The sequence below is a fragment of the Sander vitreus genome, chromosome 19 (assembly GCF_031162955.1).
Source record: "Sander vitreus isolate 19-12246 chromosome 19, sanVit1, whole genome shotgun sequence".
Taxonomy (NCBI): Eukaryota; Metazoa; Chordata; class Actinopteri; order Perciformes; family Percidae; genus Sander; species Sander vitreus.
In genome coordinates this window covers 2746866-2763699 of record NC_135873.1, presented here as the reverse complement: position 1 = coordinate 2763699, position 16834 = coordinate 2746866, and the positions used below count along the sequence as shown (strand labels likewise).

General features: G+C 41.3%; 2 protein-coding genes across 7 annotated transcripts in view; one reads left to right on the top strand and one right to left on the bottom strand.

Annotated features, from left to right (window-relative positions):
* The window catches only part of phka1a (phosphorylase kinase, alpha 1a (muscle)), a 32701-nt gene extending 30821 nt beyond the window's left edge, over positions 1-1880 (bottom strand). For all 6 annotated transcript variants that reach the window (XM_078275777.1, XM_078275778.1, XM_078275781.1 and 3 more), the window contains exon 1: positions 1549-1880. In XM_078275777.1, coding sequence (XP_078131903.1) covers positions 1549-1626 — 78 coding nt within the window. In that variant the 5' untranslated portion in view covers positions 1627-1880. The remainder of the gene's footprint in view (positions 1-1548) is intronic.
* Positions 1881-3144: 1264 nt separating this feature from the next.
* The window catches only part of hdac8 (histone deacetylase 8), a 29176-nt gene continuing 15486 nt past the window's right edge, over positions 3145-16834 (top strand). Inside the window, exons 1-9 of the mRNA XM_078276174.1 lie at positions 3145-3553; positions 3664-3716; positions 4559-4689; positions 8034-8175; positions 8357-8469; positions 8688-8765; positions 9045-9153; positions 10316-10488; positions 11625-11719. Coding sequence (XP_078132300.1) covers positions 3440-3553; positions 3664-3716; positions 4559-4689; positions 8034-8175; positions 8357-8469; positions 8688-8765; positions 9045-9153; positions 10316-10488; positions 11625-11719 — 1008 coding nt within the window. The 5' untranslated portion in view covers positions 3145-3439. The remainder of the gene's footprint in view (positions 3554-3663; positions 3717-4558; positions 4690-8033; positions 8176-8356; positions 8470-8687; positions 8766-9044; positions 9154-10315; positions 10489-11624; positions 11720-16834) is intronic.

The window sequence follows — 16834 nt, the reverse complement described above, 5'->3', positions numbered from 1 at the left end:
CAAATCTCTGGCTAAGACATATATTACCCCCAGAAGAACAGACAGATAGATTTACTGTCAACACATTTTCTTACTCTTTATCAACTGCTGCAGCAAGCCTCGGCTCTCAGTGAGCACATTTGATCGTTAGTGCAGTGATCCATCTGAGCAGTGAGCTGTATGCTGACTGGCCATTTGGGACAGATTCAAAAAGGTGAAAGTTTGTCTTTTTCAATATTCCATTTGTTTCTACAGAACTACAAATGTAGAGGCCAGATAATTGAAACCCCTGGGACCGGAGTTGGTTTGCGTCCAATTGTTGAGGATCAAACCCGGATCAGAACTTTCACACCTTTTCCTCTCCACCTTGGTGTCTTTATGTACTTTACAACAATCTAAAATCCAACATGCAACTATTACAAGAAGTGCAAGGGTTTGATTTCTGTTCTCAGTGTTTTCTGGATGGAGTTAGTGTGTGTTTGTTTTGGTCTCCTCCTGCAGTTTAAAAACACACATCAGATGTGAAATACCCTTTACAGAGAGTCTGAGTCCTGCCCCCTTACCGAGCCTCTATTCCACGAGCATCTAACATATTCATTGGATTTTCTCTATTTGTGTCTTCAGATTCCAAATACTTCTTGTAACCTGCTGTCCTACAGGAAGACACGGAACATATGTGAGGGGTATGTGTCCTTGTACTATCTTTGTGAGGACCAATTTGAGTTCTAGACCTTTTGAGGACTTTTTTGTCTGGTCCTCACTTCTTTAAAAGACCATTTGAGGGTTTAAATGTATGTTTAGATTACGTTTAGGATAAGGTTTGGGGTCAGGCATGTAGTTTTGCATTTCCGATAGGGCCAAAAGTATGTGGGCTTTTAGTAGGACTGTATGGATGGAGTTTTTCATATTTTGGGCTAGGTACCTTAGTTCAGATGAAGGGAAATGTTAAACTAAATCATACAATGACATTTTAGACAACTTCCAACTTTGTGCCGGTTTGGGGAAGACCCTTTCCTGTTTAAACCTGGCAATGCCCATGTGCACAAAGCTGGGTCAATAAAAAAAATAGGTTTTTGACCCGCAGCCAGGTTCCTAAATATTGTGGCAAGTCTTCCCAGAAGAGTGGAGGCTGTTGTAGCTGCAGATTAATGCCAATGGTTTGGTGCCACAATCCTATATGGGTATGATATCCACACTTAAGAGCATAGGATGTATGTTAATGAGGGTATTTAGAAGTGTACAAGTGCAAATCATCTCTTATAAACTTGAAAAATGACTCGAAAGCTTCATTAAGATACATTTAATGAAGACACACACTCAAGTACTGAGTGTGTAACGTTAATATATGTGTGTGTGTGTGTGTGTGTGTGTGTGTGTGTTTGAAAGAGTGCTGATGCCTTGCGCAATATGAATTTACTTTAACTACTACATGCATGAAAACATTGGAGTTTGTGTTCTCTCTAAACAAGCTAACATAACCTGCCTGCAGGTATGAAGCAACTAACGTTATTATACCGTAAATTTTGATAAACTTTTAATAAATGATAAAAAAAAGTACCAAATACTCACTTGGTGCTGCAGGATAGTTTGGTGCACCATCCGGGCATAGTTGTCCAGCTTAACGCCCGAGTTGCTCCTGCTTCTCATTGTGACAACAAGTCAACAGTTCTGCTCAGTTTCAGGTGGCTTCAAGTATTCAACAACACAAACTCGCTAAATCCTCGACATTAAAGTCATTTTTTCGGCGCTTCTCTATCGTCCACAAAGCAAAGAGGAGGGCAGCTTTCTACGCGACTAGAAAAGCTGCTGCATGGCTGGCTGTCTTTTAAAAACACAGCTCAACGGTGGTAGAGACAAAGTTCCAGCAAGTGTTGAAACCCGAAGCTGCGGTAAGCTGTTCACAGGAAGCAGGAACAATAAGAGATGTTGCCTTCAAAATAAAAGCGTGTCAGAAAGAGCTGTACACTCTACTAAATTACTGTTTTTTTTTGCTGGGGACATGGAGACTTTAAGTGCAGTTTAAGTTCATAATTTAAAGTTACGCATTGTGGGAAAAGGCGGATATCATTATTTCAACAAACAGTGTCCTAAAATAAAATACAGTAGCCTATATTATAAAATAGTATAAAACGGGTAGCTCAAATCAAGCAATCTGATTGGTTCATAGCCGTGATATAATAACCATATACAACGGTTATAATTCAAATTCCTATGCACAATAAGTAGCCTATCACTCCGAGAAAAAAACCTCAAAATACAAATGTTGCCATGAAGGGAAGCCGTTCATCTGCACACACACTGCAATGAAACAGAGCTGGTTTAAACTCGGCCAGGTATCCTTTAAAGTGTATGCTACATTTAGAATATTTTCACCGCTTTACCTTGCCATCAGATGGCCTTTTTCGACGAGTGGAACTGAAGCGCAAAAGTGATTAAGAAAGAAAGAAGAAAATATAGTGTCCTAACAATAGAACAGATAGATATTTGACAGTCTATGGTCCTAACATTAGCTTTTAGACCACCATCTGGGTCGTGCAACTGTTTTTAAAGTATCCTTCCCCACACATCCCCCACAAAAACTATGCAACTTCGCTTAAAATCACTCAGAAACATTACAATTAAGTTACGCTAAGAAGAATAAGAATACTTCTTCTGCTGCATGTTTATTGATATACATTTTACTATACCTTCACTGCAGTATCAGTGCTTAACTGTTAGCCTAATACATATTTTTATTTTCTCAACAGGAAAAGCTATTAGGCCTATTACTTGTAAATAACTTGACAGTAGTCATGGGTGTATACTTAGTACACCCATGGATGTACTAAGAGAACGAGTGTATACCCCACTGTATGGAGAAATGTAGAAAATGGTTTTAAGTTTGAGGAGTAGACTGTATTTGATGTCTCATTTGTCATCTAACAATGACAAAAAGTGGAGAAAATAGTCAAGACATGTAATATGTGTAATATGCCTACTAAGTCATGTCTTAATTAAAACGTTGACACAAACAATTATTATTTTATTAAACCTATATTTTATATATTCTTTTTTTCCTATTATATTCTTTAGGTTGTTAGCTAGAAAGACGAAAAGACTACAAGAAATCCCAGAATGCTTCTCCCTCCGCGTACGTTCCACTGTCAAAAAACGTCCGCGCGCGGAACGTTGGATTCACAGCTTGTGACCGTAAGGAAGCAGCTCAGCATAACCGTCCCATTCGTTACCAAAATGTCCGTCTTTCAAACGAGATAAAACCGCCCAAAATACATGTATAGGCCTATATTTCAAATATTATCATCGTCGTCTAACGTCTAACGGTGTAGTGAACCGACTTTACCGAGGGGAAGGTTGACGGTGTAACACCACACCTGAGAAGAAGACGCCGCTTGCATCTCATCACAGTGAATTTCTTTTAGCTCCATTCTTCGTCAACTACTTTCTATTTTAAACCACGTAAATGAGTCGCAGAGGAGACAGTGATGATGACAGCTGCGGTAAACGGAAGGTTGCGTATGTTTACAGCCCGGAATACATCGAGACTTGCGACAGTTTATCCAAAGTGCCAAACCGGGTGAGTTGGAAGTGCTAACGTTAGTTTACTACCAGGCTTTTGACTCACTAGCTCGCCTGCTTTGTTGTTATCATTTTCCAGTCTGTTTTTAATTTCGTGTTCATTTCCAGGCGAGTATGGTCCACTCACTGATAGAAGCCTATGGACTCCTTAAACACATGAGGTGAGTGGAAGCTAATGTCAGTTTTCTAACCTTAACAGAGATCACAATCCGTTTTAATGGCCAAGTTTAAAACATTTTGACTTCGGCTTTTTGTTGCTCTCAAAGTACACAGAAATAGACATACGGTTAAAAACAAGGACAACAAAGCTGAACAAGGTAAACACAAACATACAGTAATACAACATACTGCCCTATCCTCGTCCCATACAACAACATAGACATGCAACACCCCTCCAGACCATTACTAACACACACAGTATGATCACTGACATGTTTTGCCCTTTACCTTTATTGATTATGCTTCTCACCTCCAGCACAGTAAGACATCATTCCAAAGATGGTGTGGTGGTTTTCCTCGCCATTTTCTACGTCTCCATTTTATTAGATTATTACATCAAAGTTTGCTTTGCACATTGGGAAATGGACACTGAGCTCACAGCTTGTACGTCTTTTCTTTAAACTTAAGGAGGATGATTGTGGTATTTTCCCCTCCATATCCCAATCCTCCCAAATTTCCACTCCCCTATATCAATGCAGTATTTATTGCGTTGATTCAGCAGTCTGTGCAGTTGGTATTTTCTTTTACTGCTGGCTGCGTGGTGCCAATATTTCTGTAGCTTTAAGCTGCACACTCGGTCATTTCTGATCTGAAAGTGATGTCTCACCAGGTCGTAGACTCCCATGAAGCGTCTGTAGTCGTCTGCGGGTTACTGTAGTTTTATTTACATACAGTATTTTATTTGTCAGCAGCATGAGCTGTGCTCTGCCACTGCTTATACATATACATTGTCCGAGCTGCATGTACCATTATTATTGTTTTTGTCCCCCCCCTTTCTTTGCAGCACCGTTAAACCTCAAGTGGCCACCATAGAGGACATGGCCAAGTTCCACACAGACTCTTACCTGGAGCATCTTCACAAGATCAGCCAGGATGGAGACAACGATGACCCCCAGTCAGTCGACTACGGCCTGGGTGAGAAGAGCCAACACTAACATCTATTCACCTTTGTTATTGGAATCTGTTAATTCTACCCATCTGCAATGCTGCTTCATGTAGGAACATGTCTGAACAGGTATGTCATTTATCTGATTTTGAAAAGAATCCACAAAAACAGCAGATAAGGGTGGAAGCAGAGCATTCCATAGTTTAGATGCTAAGGACTTAGGTGGGGTCTTAGAAAAATATGGGTGAAGTTGCCAGATAATGCAGGAGCCTGACTTAAGTGTAAGAATTTTAACCTAAATCCTATATGCAGCAGTGAGCCAGGGAAAGGACTTAGACTCAGTAGAGTGTCCATTGAAAACCCTATACTATATATGGGACACCTTTAACAATTGATCATGAATTGCAGCAGAATTCAGGTTACAAGAGAACATTTATCAACACATTTATTGTCTCAAAATAGTACTGGATGATCCTTCTTCACTACAGACAGATTTAATACCAATGTTTTTGTGTAGCCGGCAGAGATGGGGACTTGAGTCTGAGACTCGGACTCGAGTCGCACTTAAGTCGCACAAACAGCTGACTTCACACTTGACTTGCGACTCGACCCAAAAGACTTCAGACTTGACTCGAGCTTCGAGACTCGTCAACAACCTGTTTTCATGCAAGTATTGCTTTTTAAATCAAAATGTATTCATGTATTTCTATTTTCTTTTATTGGCGCATATACGGGGAAACGTATGACGAGCTGCATGTCCCCTGCCCTTTGCCATAATGTGCAACGTAATGCATGCACCTATGTGCGCGCACTCACATATCAAAATATGCATTGCCGATGGCGACACCAAGTCCTCCTGGAGTTGTGCCTTTTCTCATTAGTTTTGCTTTCAATAACTTGGTAAACAGTGGCAGTAAGCTAACAGCTACATGCAAGGTGTGTGGCACCAAGATAAATGATGCCGGATCAACAACGTCGGACTTCATCAGGCATCTCAAAACGCACCCAGATAGGTCAGTCACTCACACACTAATGTGAAAGAGACGTTACATTTAGCATATATCACCACAGGTAACAAGCTAACCATCACAAAGTGTTGTGCTAATGCTGGGAACAGGCAAATTGTATCTTTATAGATGTATCCATATGATGTGACAGACTTAGGTTAATATTTCACCAGGTCCGAGGGCTAGAGGGATGTGTTAAGTAGACCCCATACAGTTATCCTACAACTGATTTTAATACTGTTCTGTATGGATGGTAGCTACAGGACATGCTTTGAATTCATAAGATTTAACAATACAGTGTTACGGACAGATCAGATGGCCAGAGACTTGAGACTTGACTTGGACTTGCAAAAAATGACTTGTGAACATCTCTGGTAGCCGGTGTTCATCACAGCATAATACAAAATAGAGGGATTAATGTGTAAACAAGACCTGCAGTACTTGTCTGTCAGCAGCAGAGGGCACTATAACATAAGATCCAAAAAGCTTATGTCTGTGTACACAGTACGCTAGGGCTGCAACTAACGATTATTTTAATAATCGATTAAGCTGTCGATTATTTTTTCGATGAATCGGATAAAAAAAAACAAAAGCATTAATTTACATCAACTCAATACATACTTACATACATACTTGTTGTTTTAGTTAATAGTTGTGTAAAGGTAAGTAACCCAAAGAGCAGATACAGACAACACACACACACACACACACACACACACACACACACACACACACACACACTACAGTCTCTCAGCCCAGTTACACGCCAAGAGGCAAAAGACCAATTGACCTAGTTTATTCTTCACGCTGTCAAGATTTTGAATTGTACTTACTGTAACAAACATTTTAGTTAGTTTTAAAGGGGTTACTTTTCTTTCTCAGTGCCCTAAATTAAAGTAGTATCTGCATAGCATCCTTGCTGTTCTTTTTAACATCATTTGCATACTTTGGTTGAGATAGCAATACATAAAAATGTCCCGCCTCAACTCAACTGAACTGGGTGGGACACGGTCAAAACAATCCCACCATGGTCTGTTGTTCTTGGATGAGCTGCCTCGCACTCCACCCTTCTCCAAAGTTTACATTTCTAACTTTAGACCAATCTTCAGTTTCACCCTCCTTGTTTTCGTTTCCTTGACTCATTCCCTATCTGTCTCCCTCCCTTCTCTCATTCGCCCTCATCCATTATCGCGCTTCTTTATGCCCTCGACTCATCCCTCTCGTTACTTCCTCCTTTTGTGTTCTGCACACCTCTCGGGTTCATCCTTCCGTCTTGTTACAAAAGCAAACTGCTCCACCTTTTCCCGGATTGAGACATTTCTCTCTTTACCATCACTCTCCATCATCTCTTTCATTTATTTAACTTCACACTTCATTGTTTCTTTGTGTTGTTTCAAATCCCTTTTCCATCGATCACATCCATGTACCGCCCTCATTTCTGTCTTCCTTTTCTTTCCTTGTCCTTTCCTTTCTGATCATTTTTATTTACAGCCCATCAGTTTTCTTTATCCTCTTTTATGACGGCACGATTTAGCCTTGAGAAGTGAAGCTAAGGCAAAAAAGATTTACATTCCTGTTTATTCATATTCAAGTGCAATATTTTAGGAAACACTCAAATATATCTTAGTGCTATTCCCCCTCTCTCTCCCCTTTGAAGTCTAAAGGCTGATTTATGCTTCTGCGTCAAATCGACGGCGTACCCCCGCAGACCCCTCTGCGTCGCCGCGAACCCCTCTCTGAGCCCTCCACCGTAGCTCGACGTGCACCTCGAGGCGACGCAGACCGCAAGGACTGTGATTGGTCAACTCGTCCTGTGTGTTGATAGTCGGTGTTTCAAGCAGCCTACTGTGGGGAGTAGCAGCATGCTAGTTCACTGACATCAGCTTTGCAAATAAACTCAGACATATTTAGGTTACAATGACGGGGTTATCCGTTTGCAAAGTGTCTATATGTCAGTAACGTTTTGGAATTAGCACTTCGCCAGCAAGCAGTACTTTGTGGGCAGTTGTGCTAAAGTTTGCTTGCTAACATAACATAAACTGGCTGGCAGACACCTCGCAAATAACCTCAGACTTATCACCCCCTAGCGTTATGGCGGTGAAATTCACCCGCAATGCAAAGCAACCTCGACGCAGAACTCCGAAAGGGTCACGACGCCGTAGGTGCGAAGGCGTGGAGTTGACGCAGAAGCATAAAACAGCCTTAAGCTGTCCTATCAACAATAAAAGCCACACAAAAAAAGTCCTCTTTAAAATGTATCTTAGTACTGTTTCATGGCATTGTGGGCTCTGTTAAGCCAAAATGGGCTCTGGTCATTCTTTTTGACATTTGATTATGTTTTTCTACATGTGTCTCTCTCCCTCCAGGTTATGACTGTCCAGTGGTGGAGGGGATATATGACTATGCAGCAGCAGTAGGGGGCGCTACACTGACAGCAGCCCAGTGTCTGCTGGACCAAAAGTGTGAAGTGGCTATCAACTGGGCAGGAGGGTGGCACCATGCCAAGAAGTAAGTCAACCTGTTCCGACAGAAGATGGATGGATGCCACTAACTTCAATCAAGTTTAGGCACCTCTAGCTGTCCTCATCAGTTCCACTGATGGGGCTGACGGGGGCGCTCCATGCTAAGGTCAGACTTTCAGACCCTACAGTTATATTTCCCTCTCTCTCTCTCTCTCTCTGTCTCCCAGGGATGAGGCATCAGGTTTCTGTTATGTGAACGATGCTGTGTTGGGAATCCTCAAACTGAGGGAGAAGTACGAGAGGGTCCTCTATGTGGACGTTGACCTGCATCACGGAGATGGTACACACACACAAACAATAAAATCAAACAAACATAACGAAAAATCTTTTGCCTGTTCTGTTTATTTATCATATTTATTATCAGGCTGAAAATCCGTTAAACATGTTTACTTTTCTGCAAACCTGCAGATCCCTCCAACAATATTTGGTGTAGGTGTAACGGTTGAAGTGCCCCAATTCTTTCTTTATTGTTTTTTTTTTTTTCTTCTCTCACTGCAGGTGTGGAAGATGCCTTCAGCTTCACATCAAAAGTCATGACTGTCTCCCTGCACAAGTTCTCTCCTGGATTCTTCCCAGGTGGATACTTGCATGTATTTACAATATGTTAATTATTAACAATATGGGCGGTGATGGCGTAGTGGATATGACACATGCCTTCGGTGTGGGAGATCTGGGTTCGATTCCCACTGCGATACATCAACCAATGTGTCCCTGAGCAAGACAACTTAACCCTTAGTTGCTCCAGAGGCGTGCGACCTCTGACATATATAGCAATTGTAAGTCGCTTTGGATAAAAGCGTCAAATTGAATATCCGATCTTGTGAGACAGTGTAAGATAAATGTGTGTATATGTAGGTACGGGTGACCTGTGTGACACAGGGCTGGGTAAAGGCCGTTGGTACGCCGTGAACGTCCCGCTGGAGGACGGCATCAAGGATGACAGATACTACCAGATTTTTACCAGGTATATACACACACACACAGAGTAAAGTATTAGGAATTCCCTATGCAGCTCAGAGGCAACCTTAAAAGCATGTTTTCCTGAAGGATTTCTATTTTCCCTTCCCTCTCCTGACCCACCCAGAGATTAAAGGTCAGTGTCAGTGCCTTGGTGCTAATGCAGTTTCAGCGGTTTATCAAGGACCCTTCAGCTGGTTATTCCTTCCAATGTCAGGGGCTTAAATTTGGGATGTTCTCGTTGAAGTTCCTTTTGTTGAAGCTCATTTTGGCGTCAGTGTCTGTATAGTGCCAGAAACCCCTGAAATATACACTGTAGTTTAACCAGGTCGTCCGGTGTTAAGTTATAATCAGTGACAGTCAGTAGGTCTAATCTATGCTATCATGGGATTTTGAAGGGATATTTTGAAAAATGTGATTTGTTTCACATGAAAAAAAAAGTATTTTTTTAATGTTGTTTCAGAGGAAAGTCATGGATTTTCCCAGACTCAGGGATTTTTTTTTTTAGAGCCACCAGCTATTGGCTATTACTAGAACTACAGTTTATGACACACTGTATGCATTAGCTTCAACATTAAGCTATAATGGCCACTGCTTATAACATATACTGAAGGTTTGATCACATATGCCAGGTTTTATTTGTTCTATTTGTCTTGCAATTAAGGAATGTAATGATCCGAAATCAAGCAGTAGCCCATACTTTCCTGCTCACTGAGATGAGAATGATTTAACAGCATAAATAATTTCTAGGTGGTGACTTCTGATTGGTGGAACTGACTGTAGACTGGTGTTCCGTCACTTCTGATTGGTGGAACTGACTGTAGACTGGTGTTCTGTCACTTCTGATTGGTGGAACTGACTGTAGACTGGTGTTCCGTCACTTCTGATTGGTGGAATTGACTGTAGACAGGCGTTCCATCACTTCTGATTGGTGGAACTGACTGTAGACAGCTGGTCCACAGTAGAATGCTGTGTAGAACAGAAGCTACAGCTGGTCAGATTTTGATAAAACATACAAGCATGATGGTGATTTTTCCTTTTTTTCCCCATCATTTTCCGACACTACTTAAATGCTATTATTTTGCGTTAAAACGTACTCTTGACTCTTGATTGGCCCGGCCTGCATCATCAGTGTGTAACAACATGTTTACTGCTGTCTTATTTTGCAGAGTAATGCAGGAAGTGCGTGCACAGTTTAACCCGGAGGCGTTGGTCATGCAGCTAGGTGCCGACACCATGGCGGGCGACCCCATGTGCTCCTTTAACATGACCCCGGTGGGGGTGGGCAAGTGTCTGCAGCATGTCTTGGAGTGGCAGCTACCTACACTGCTGCTGGGAGGAGGTACGATGTATGAGTTTGTTTATTATTCTGGCTGAGGTTTTGTTTTTTTATGTAATTGTATAGATGGATGTCCATGTGTTGGAGTGTATGCATGTGTTAATTATGTGTGTCCCCGTATATAAGTGTGCACTTAGTGTATTAAAATACTCCCAATGGAAGGTAGATGATTAACCATGTCCTTTATGTGTGTTTGTATTTGCTTTGAATTTCAGTGATCCACACATTTGTGCACAATTACACACACATGGATTTACACACACACACACACACACACACACACACACACACACACACACACACTGTGCTCTGTTCCAGACCCCTCAGCCCTTGGCCAGATGATAGCTACTACTTATACGACACAATGAAGCCATTTTACTCAACTACAATCCCACCTCTCTTCCTTTCTTTCCCTCCCTCTCTGTCCTACATACTTTGTCTCAGTTATATCCTCCTCTTTTTCTTGGATCTTGTCATTCTCTTGATTTCACTCAAGTCTATCCTCTTCATCCTTCTCTCTTTCTAATTGTCTTCTGTGTGTGTGTTTTTGACCTAACATTTGGTCTCGTTAGCTTCTTAGTTTGTTGTAGCGAGTCAGTGATTTTGTCTGTGCCGGCTACATTTGTCAACACTTCATTCCCCCCCCATTCTCTTTTTCAGTTCATGTCTTTTATCTCGACGTTCTGTTTATAAAGCCTTCTAAGCGACTAGATTCACTGAAATGAATCCGTTCCACACCGTTACATTTCGAAAAATGTTTTCGCTTGACAACGTTGGCCAGGCGTCTGCAAAAAAATCGATTCATAGAATTCCAAAAATCGATTCATATTTTTTAATAAAAAAAAAAATTGTTTGTCTACTGCAATCACATGGGTAAGGAACTACATTTACATACTGTGAATCGTTTTTATTTTAATCGTGAATCGTTTTTGAATCGAAAAAACGATTTTGAATCGAATCTTGAGCCTGAAAATGGAATCGTGACATTTTCTGAATCGTGCACCCCTAACGTTGGCGGTATTTAGCCATGGTCAGACAAAGGTTTGGATTTCAGGAACCATCAGCATCTGACAAATACGTTGCATGTGATCACAAAATGTCCCCCTTATATGTGTCTGTGTCTCCCTCTTCCTCACCAGGAGGTTATAACCTGGCTAATACGGCTCGTTGTTGGACCTACCTGACGGCAGCGGTGCTGGGAAAGACTCTCTCCTCTGAGATACCAGACCACGAGGTATGACAACACACACACACACTCTCTCCCTCTGTTGTAGCCACAGTCGCCCACATTCACATATTCCCACATGAACACAAACGTGCTCATTCATTGTACTGTCACACAAAATCACAGGCCAACACACACACATAAAAAACACAAACGCACCCCCTTGTGTTCACTGTCTGCTGAGTCACTCCATCTAATCAAAGATGGCCGCCTTCTTCTCAATAAAGGGGTTTGTCTGCAGGTGACTCAGAGAGAGAGAGAGAGAGAGAGAGAGAGTGTGTGTGTGTGTGTGTGTGTGTGTGTGTGTGTGTGTGTGAGAGTGAGAGAGTGAGTGAGAGAGAGAGAGAAGGGGTACGAGTGTTGACAGTTCCTTGCTGTCTGCCTCTTCTAACACAGGCTCCTCTCCTTTCTTGGCATTACGATGACATTTTATAGTGGTTGTTGGAGCCATTATGCAACGTTGTGTTTTGTTTTGCTTATATACCACATGGGTGACATTAATGCATATGCAGTTTTATGTTTGATCACTGGGTGAAGCATTGTCACCAGAATGCATATAGGTAATCAACAGCCAGAGGTACACAGGTGTGCTCACGGCACTGAAAGATATTTAAAGTATGGTCATTGATTTATTGGCAAACCGCGCGTCAAAGCAAGTTCTCCCTTTGTCTCACCGCATTGGCCTAATGTCGGTCTGGTTAAAAGACTCTACAGTAGTATTATTGAAGGAGAAATCTAAATTTGAATGAGTAAGTGATGTTGTCTGTACATTAAAGCTATAGTGCATAGTTTCTGTGTCCCCCGTCAGGAATTCTCAGTAATGACAACAATTCTGTCGGTGCTTCCACATGATACAAGTCTCCCGTGATAGCGCTTCACCCCCACCCCTCCTCCACACAGTTGCTACATAGGCAAGGAGGACACGGAGGATTAAAAAAACGAAACATTATGAACTAGGGCTGGGCGATATGGCAAAAAATATGATCAGGATAATGTTTTCCATATTGATCAATATCGATATATAATTTGATAATGCTGCCAGTTTGATTATTCCATCGATTAATCGGATAAGAAATACTTTTGTTTCATTGAAGAGCAATAATAAACAATAGTTTGGTTAAATTTTTGGAAAAAGCAACATTTGTGTTGCCTACATTGCTTACAATATCATCTCTCCAAAAACTAAACATATGAAGTGCATTTAAGTGCCATATTACATTGTAAAATTTTTAAAGAAAACATTTTCTGAAATGACATCAACCTCACACTAAGGCATACATTAAACATACATAAACATGACCTTAAGTTGTGCAACTTAACTTTCAGAACTACAAGTTTCATCCTGAGACTGATCTGTATATGGGCCTATATGTAAATATATGTAAATATTAATTATACTAAACCTATTTGTATTTATATATTTAATTACAATGCTACACAGCTCTGTTATACTTATGCTAGTAGATCGTTGACCAGCTGTTTCTCCGTGAAGAGAGAGAGTGAGAGAGAGTGGTGCGCAACAATCAGCTGTTTCTTGAAGGGATAGTCAACAAGTCGGCTCTTTAGAGCAAATTGTGGTCACCACTACGTATTTTCTTGTCTTTGTTTTTGCTAGTTGTTGTGTTTGGTGTAGTTTCATCGTCCATACAACTCCGTTATTTACTTTTGTCGTGTCCGCTTCGTGGAATGGATGAGAAATGTCTTCTGTTGAGATGCTGAAGCATTGACGTCGTGCTATTATTGTGGTAAGTTGTACAGAGTTCTCGTTTTAACTACGTTTGAACTGATTCCAAACTTTGGACACTTTCTGTCGTTTCCTCCAGCCTGTCTCTTCTCTTAGCCCCTCACTATTTACGCTCTGGCATGTGTCGCCAGCAGACTGAGCAGCGTCTGGTGTGCGACAATAATAATGATCCGTGTGGAAGCAATACAGCGTTGGTAACATTGATTTAATGAAGCTTCGAGGCAAATCATTTTGCGTCGAGGATTTTTTGTAATCGAATTATATGAGTTATTCGAGGAATCGTTTCAGCCCTGGACTGCTATCACATTCACTTTTCATATTGAGCAATGGTCGCATTTTCAAACTCTCTGTGTTATTAAGAAGTTTCCTGCAGGCCACCATTAACAGGATTATGAAACACAACATGTAGACCCCTGGTTTTTCCACGTCACTGTGAACCATAAACACTTTAAGTGGAACTTAATCTGGTTATTCACCGTAATTAGGTCCTAGTGTGGATGTAAACAAGTGAACCTACTGAGACACGTCTTGGAAGGAAGAAAAAACATCCCAGTAATTTATAAGTTTGTAAAGGAAAGCACATGTGTGGCCACAAATTTTCTCATTATGCTAACGGCTAAATCTAATTGACCCACCCTCTCTCCAAATAGAAATCAGTAGACCCATCTATTTTTCTTGCACACACAAAGAGTCTCTTTCTCCAGCAACAGCTTTTTGGACCTTGTCTTTCTCAAATGTAATGAATAGCTATGAGTGCGTGGCCGTTTGTATGTGTGTGTTTTTATGCGAGTGTGTGTGTGTGTGTGTGTGTGTGTGTGTGTGTGTGTGTGTGTGTGTGTTCTAACCGTAATGAAGGTCCCTCTTGTTTCTCCTTGTCAGCATCCAATGGCCCTAAATAGCCTTTGACCTCATTAAGAAGCACTCACTGAAAACAAAGCAACTATCAGTGCAGGCAGCTGCCACAGATGATGCGAGGACACACACACACACACACACACACACACACACACACACACACACACACACACACAAAAACAGCCTAATGGGTTTTCCTAACTTTAATATTAAGGTGCTTATTGGCTTCTTTTTCCAATTTAGTGGGTAATATAGATGTTATTTTGAAGGTCATTTTCTACTGAATTTGTAGCGCTACACAACTTTACACAGGTGTGTGTGTGTGGCTCTGTCTGTGCCCGTTGTGCTCGATAAGAGGGGCATTTATCCATGATGACCAAGCAAAGCTGAAGTTCCAGCGACACAGGGAACAAAAACTACCTTTGTACCATTTTCGTGTGTGTGTGTGCGCGCGCACCCTTCTGCTCTACTGTAGACAAAACCACGCATTCATTACAGCCATATAATGTGCTGTCCTGTTTTATATCATTTTTGTGTTTCATTGTATAAGACATTGCCACCAATGTGGACGAAACAACTGTTACTCGAATGGGAAACTATCAGTTAGGCAGTTGCGCCAAGTAGAAGTAAAATAAATGCTTATTTGTTTTCACTGTGCTGCTGCACTTTAAATGTGTCCTTAACTGACAAATAATAAATGATGCTTCATCTCGTTTCGAACATCCCAAAACAGCCGTTTTAGTTTGTTTTATCTACTCAAATCTCACTGAAATCAAGCCAAACTAATTTATGTTTGTCTGATTTTGATTTAAATATTTTGTTTTTAATGGAATCAACTTCATCCTTTTATTCTTCGTGCCCGAGAGGGCGAGTCTTTGGCATCTACAAGCCCTGGACTAAATGGTTAAAAATAGTAGTCTAAAAAACACAAACATTACTCACAGTTGGCCAGTCACATTAACAATAGTGCTGTAATATTCACTGATTACCAGACAAAATATTACACTGCAGATAACCCACATAATGACCCTGCTTCTATCACACTTATTATACTCCAATGTCTTATAAAAACACAAGTAAAAGTGCCTTTTGTAGTTCGAATCAGGACTCGAGCTTTCGGGTCGAAAGTCATTAACCCTCCCTGTTGACTTGTATTGTCTGTTAGCAGTTAGCTGATCCTGATTGACCCCCCACACACACACTGTGTGATAGTGGTGGAGCCAATCTGTGTCTGTATCAGGGGGCAGCAATACGGGACTTGCTAAGAATAGCCACAGAGGTCAGAGGTGGATTGAAGTCTCTGATTGGACAGGCATGGGGATTGTCTTTATAACCTTTTATTGTTGTCGTTTTTTCATCTTGCTTGTGATTACTTTTCCGTTTGAACATTTATTTGTAACGTTTGATGTCCACATGCTGCGCTTTTGAACTTTTAAATTCAATAGCAGTTGACAACACAGGGAATCTGGGAATGTTAAAGGGATAGTTTGGATTTTCTGAAGTGGGGTTGTATGAGGAACTTATCCACAGTGTATTAGCTCCAGTAGTTGGCGGTCTGCACGCCCCCAGTTTGGAGAAGCAGGCAGGAGTACCGACACGGATGCTCGATCGGTGAGTTTAATTGTGTGACTTTGTTTGTTAGTTTTTTTGGTTCCTAACCCCCTTCAAATGCCAAACTAACTGGCCGAGGCAATGGTAAAACAGCAACTCCCATGTTCTGCGAGATAAAATGTCATGCTTGGGCAACAACAACAAAAAAATTGACATTGTCTATTAGACAAATTGTTATTTTAAATCGGTATCAGCCCAGAATTTCACAATCGGTGCATCCCTATAGATCTCTATCCCTATAGAGAAGTGTTTGGTAAACAGTTAGAGCTGTCCGTGTGACTTACTTTATCACCCCAGACCCCTCCTCTTCTCTAAAAAGTTTTCGGTAATTTCCCAGCAGCTGATTTCCTCCCAGCCGCGCTGCTCTGATAAAAACAAACCACAGATCCAAACTTCCTGCGGCTGCCTCAGCGGGCTAACACGCATACCATGAACTCACAATGTTGCTGGTGTAAATCCAGCTCAAATCCTTTTGTCACATACAGTACTTCCCCCTCTTTCTGTCGCTCTTCTCTTTCCTGTCTCCACTGCATGCCCACAAAGGACATATTGTGTATGCAAATAAAATAGTCTCAAACGGAAACTGGCACCTGGATTTGCTTGATATGCAGATTCTCACATCCAGAGTTTGTCTACATTATTTGGGCAAAACTTGACTTTTGGATGTTTAAATGTAATAGTAATGATTATAGACATTAAAGAACTGCTGGGAATTGGTAGGATACGCTAACTGGTCCACTGCACCAAAAATGTATCCGCGTTTGTCCAGCAACAGAAGTAATTACAAATGTGTGTCTGTCTCAGAGCCACACAGGAAGGGAGGACGTCTCTGGTCCCAGATTGGCAGCGGGGAAGCGTCCCGCCTCTTTACTTCCTACTTCATCTTTCCCTGTCTGCATCCACTTCCTGTCCTG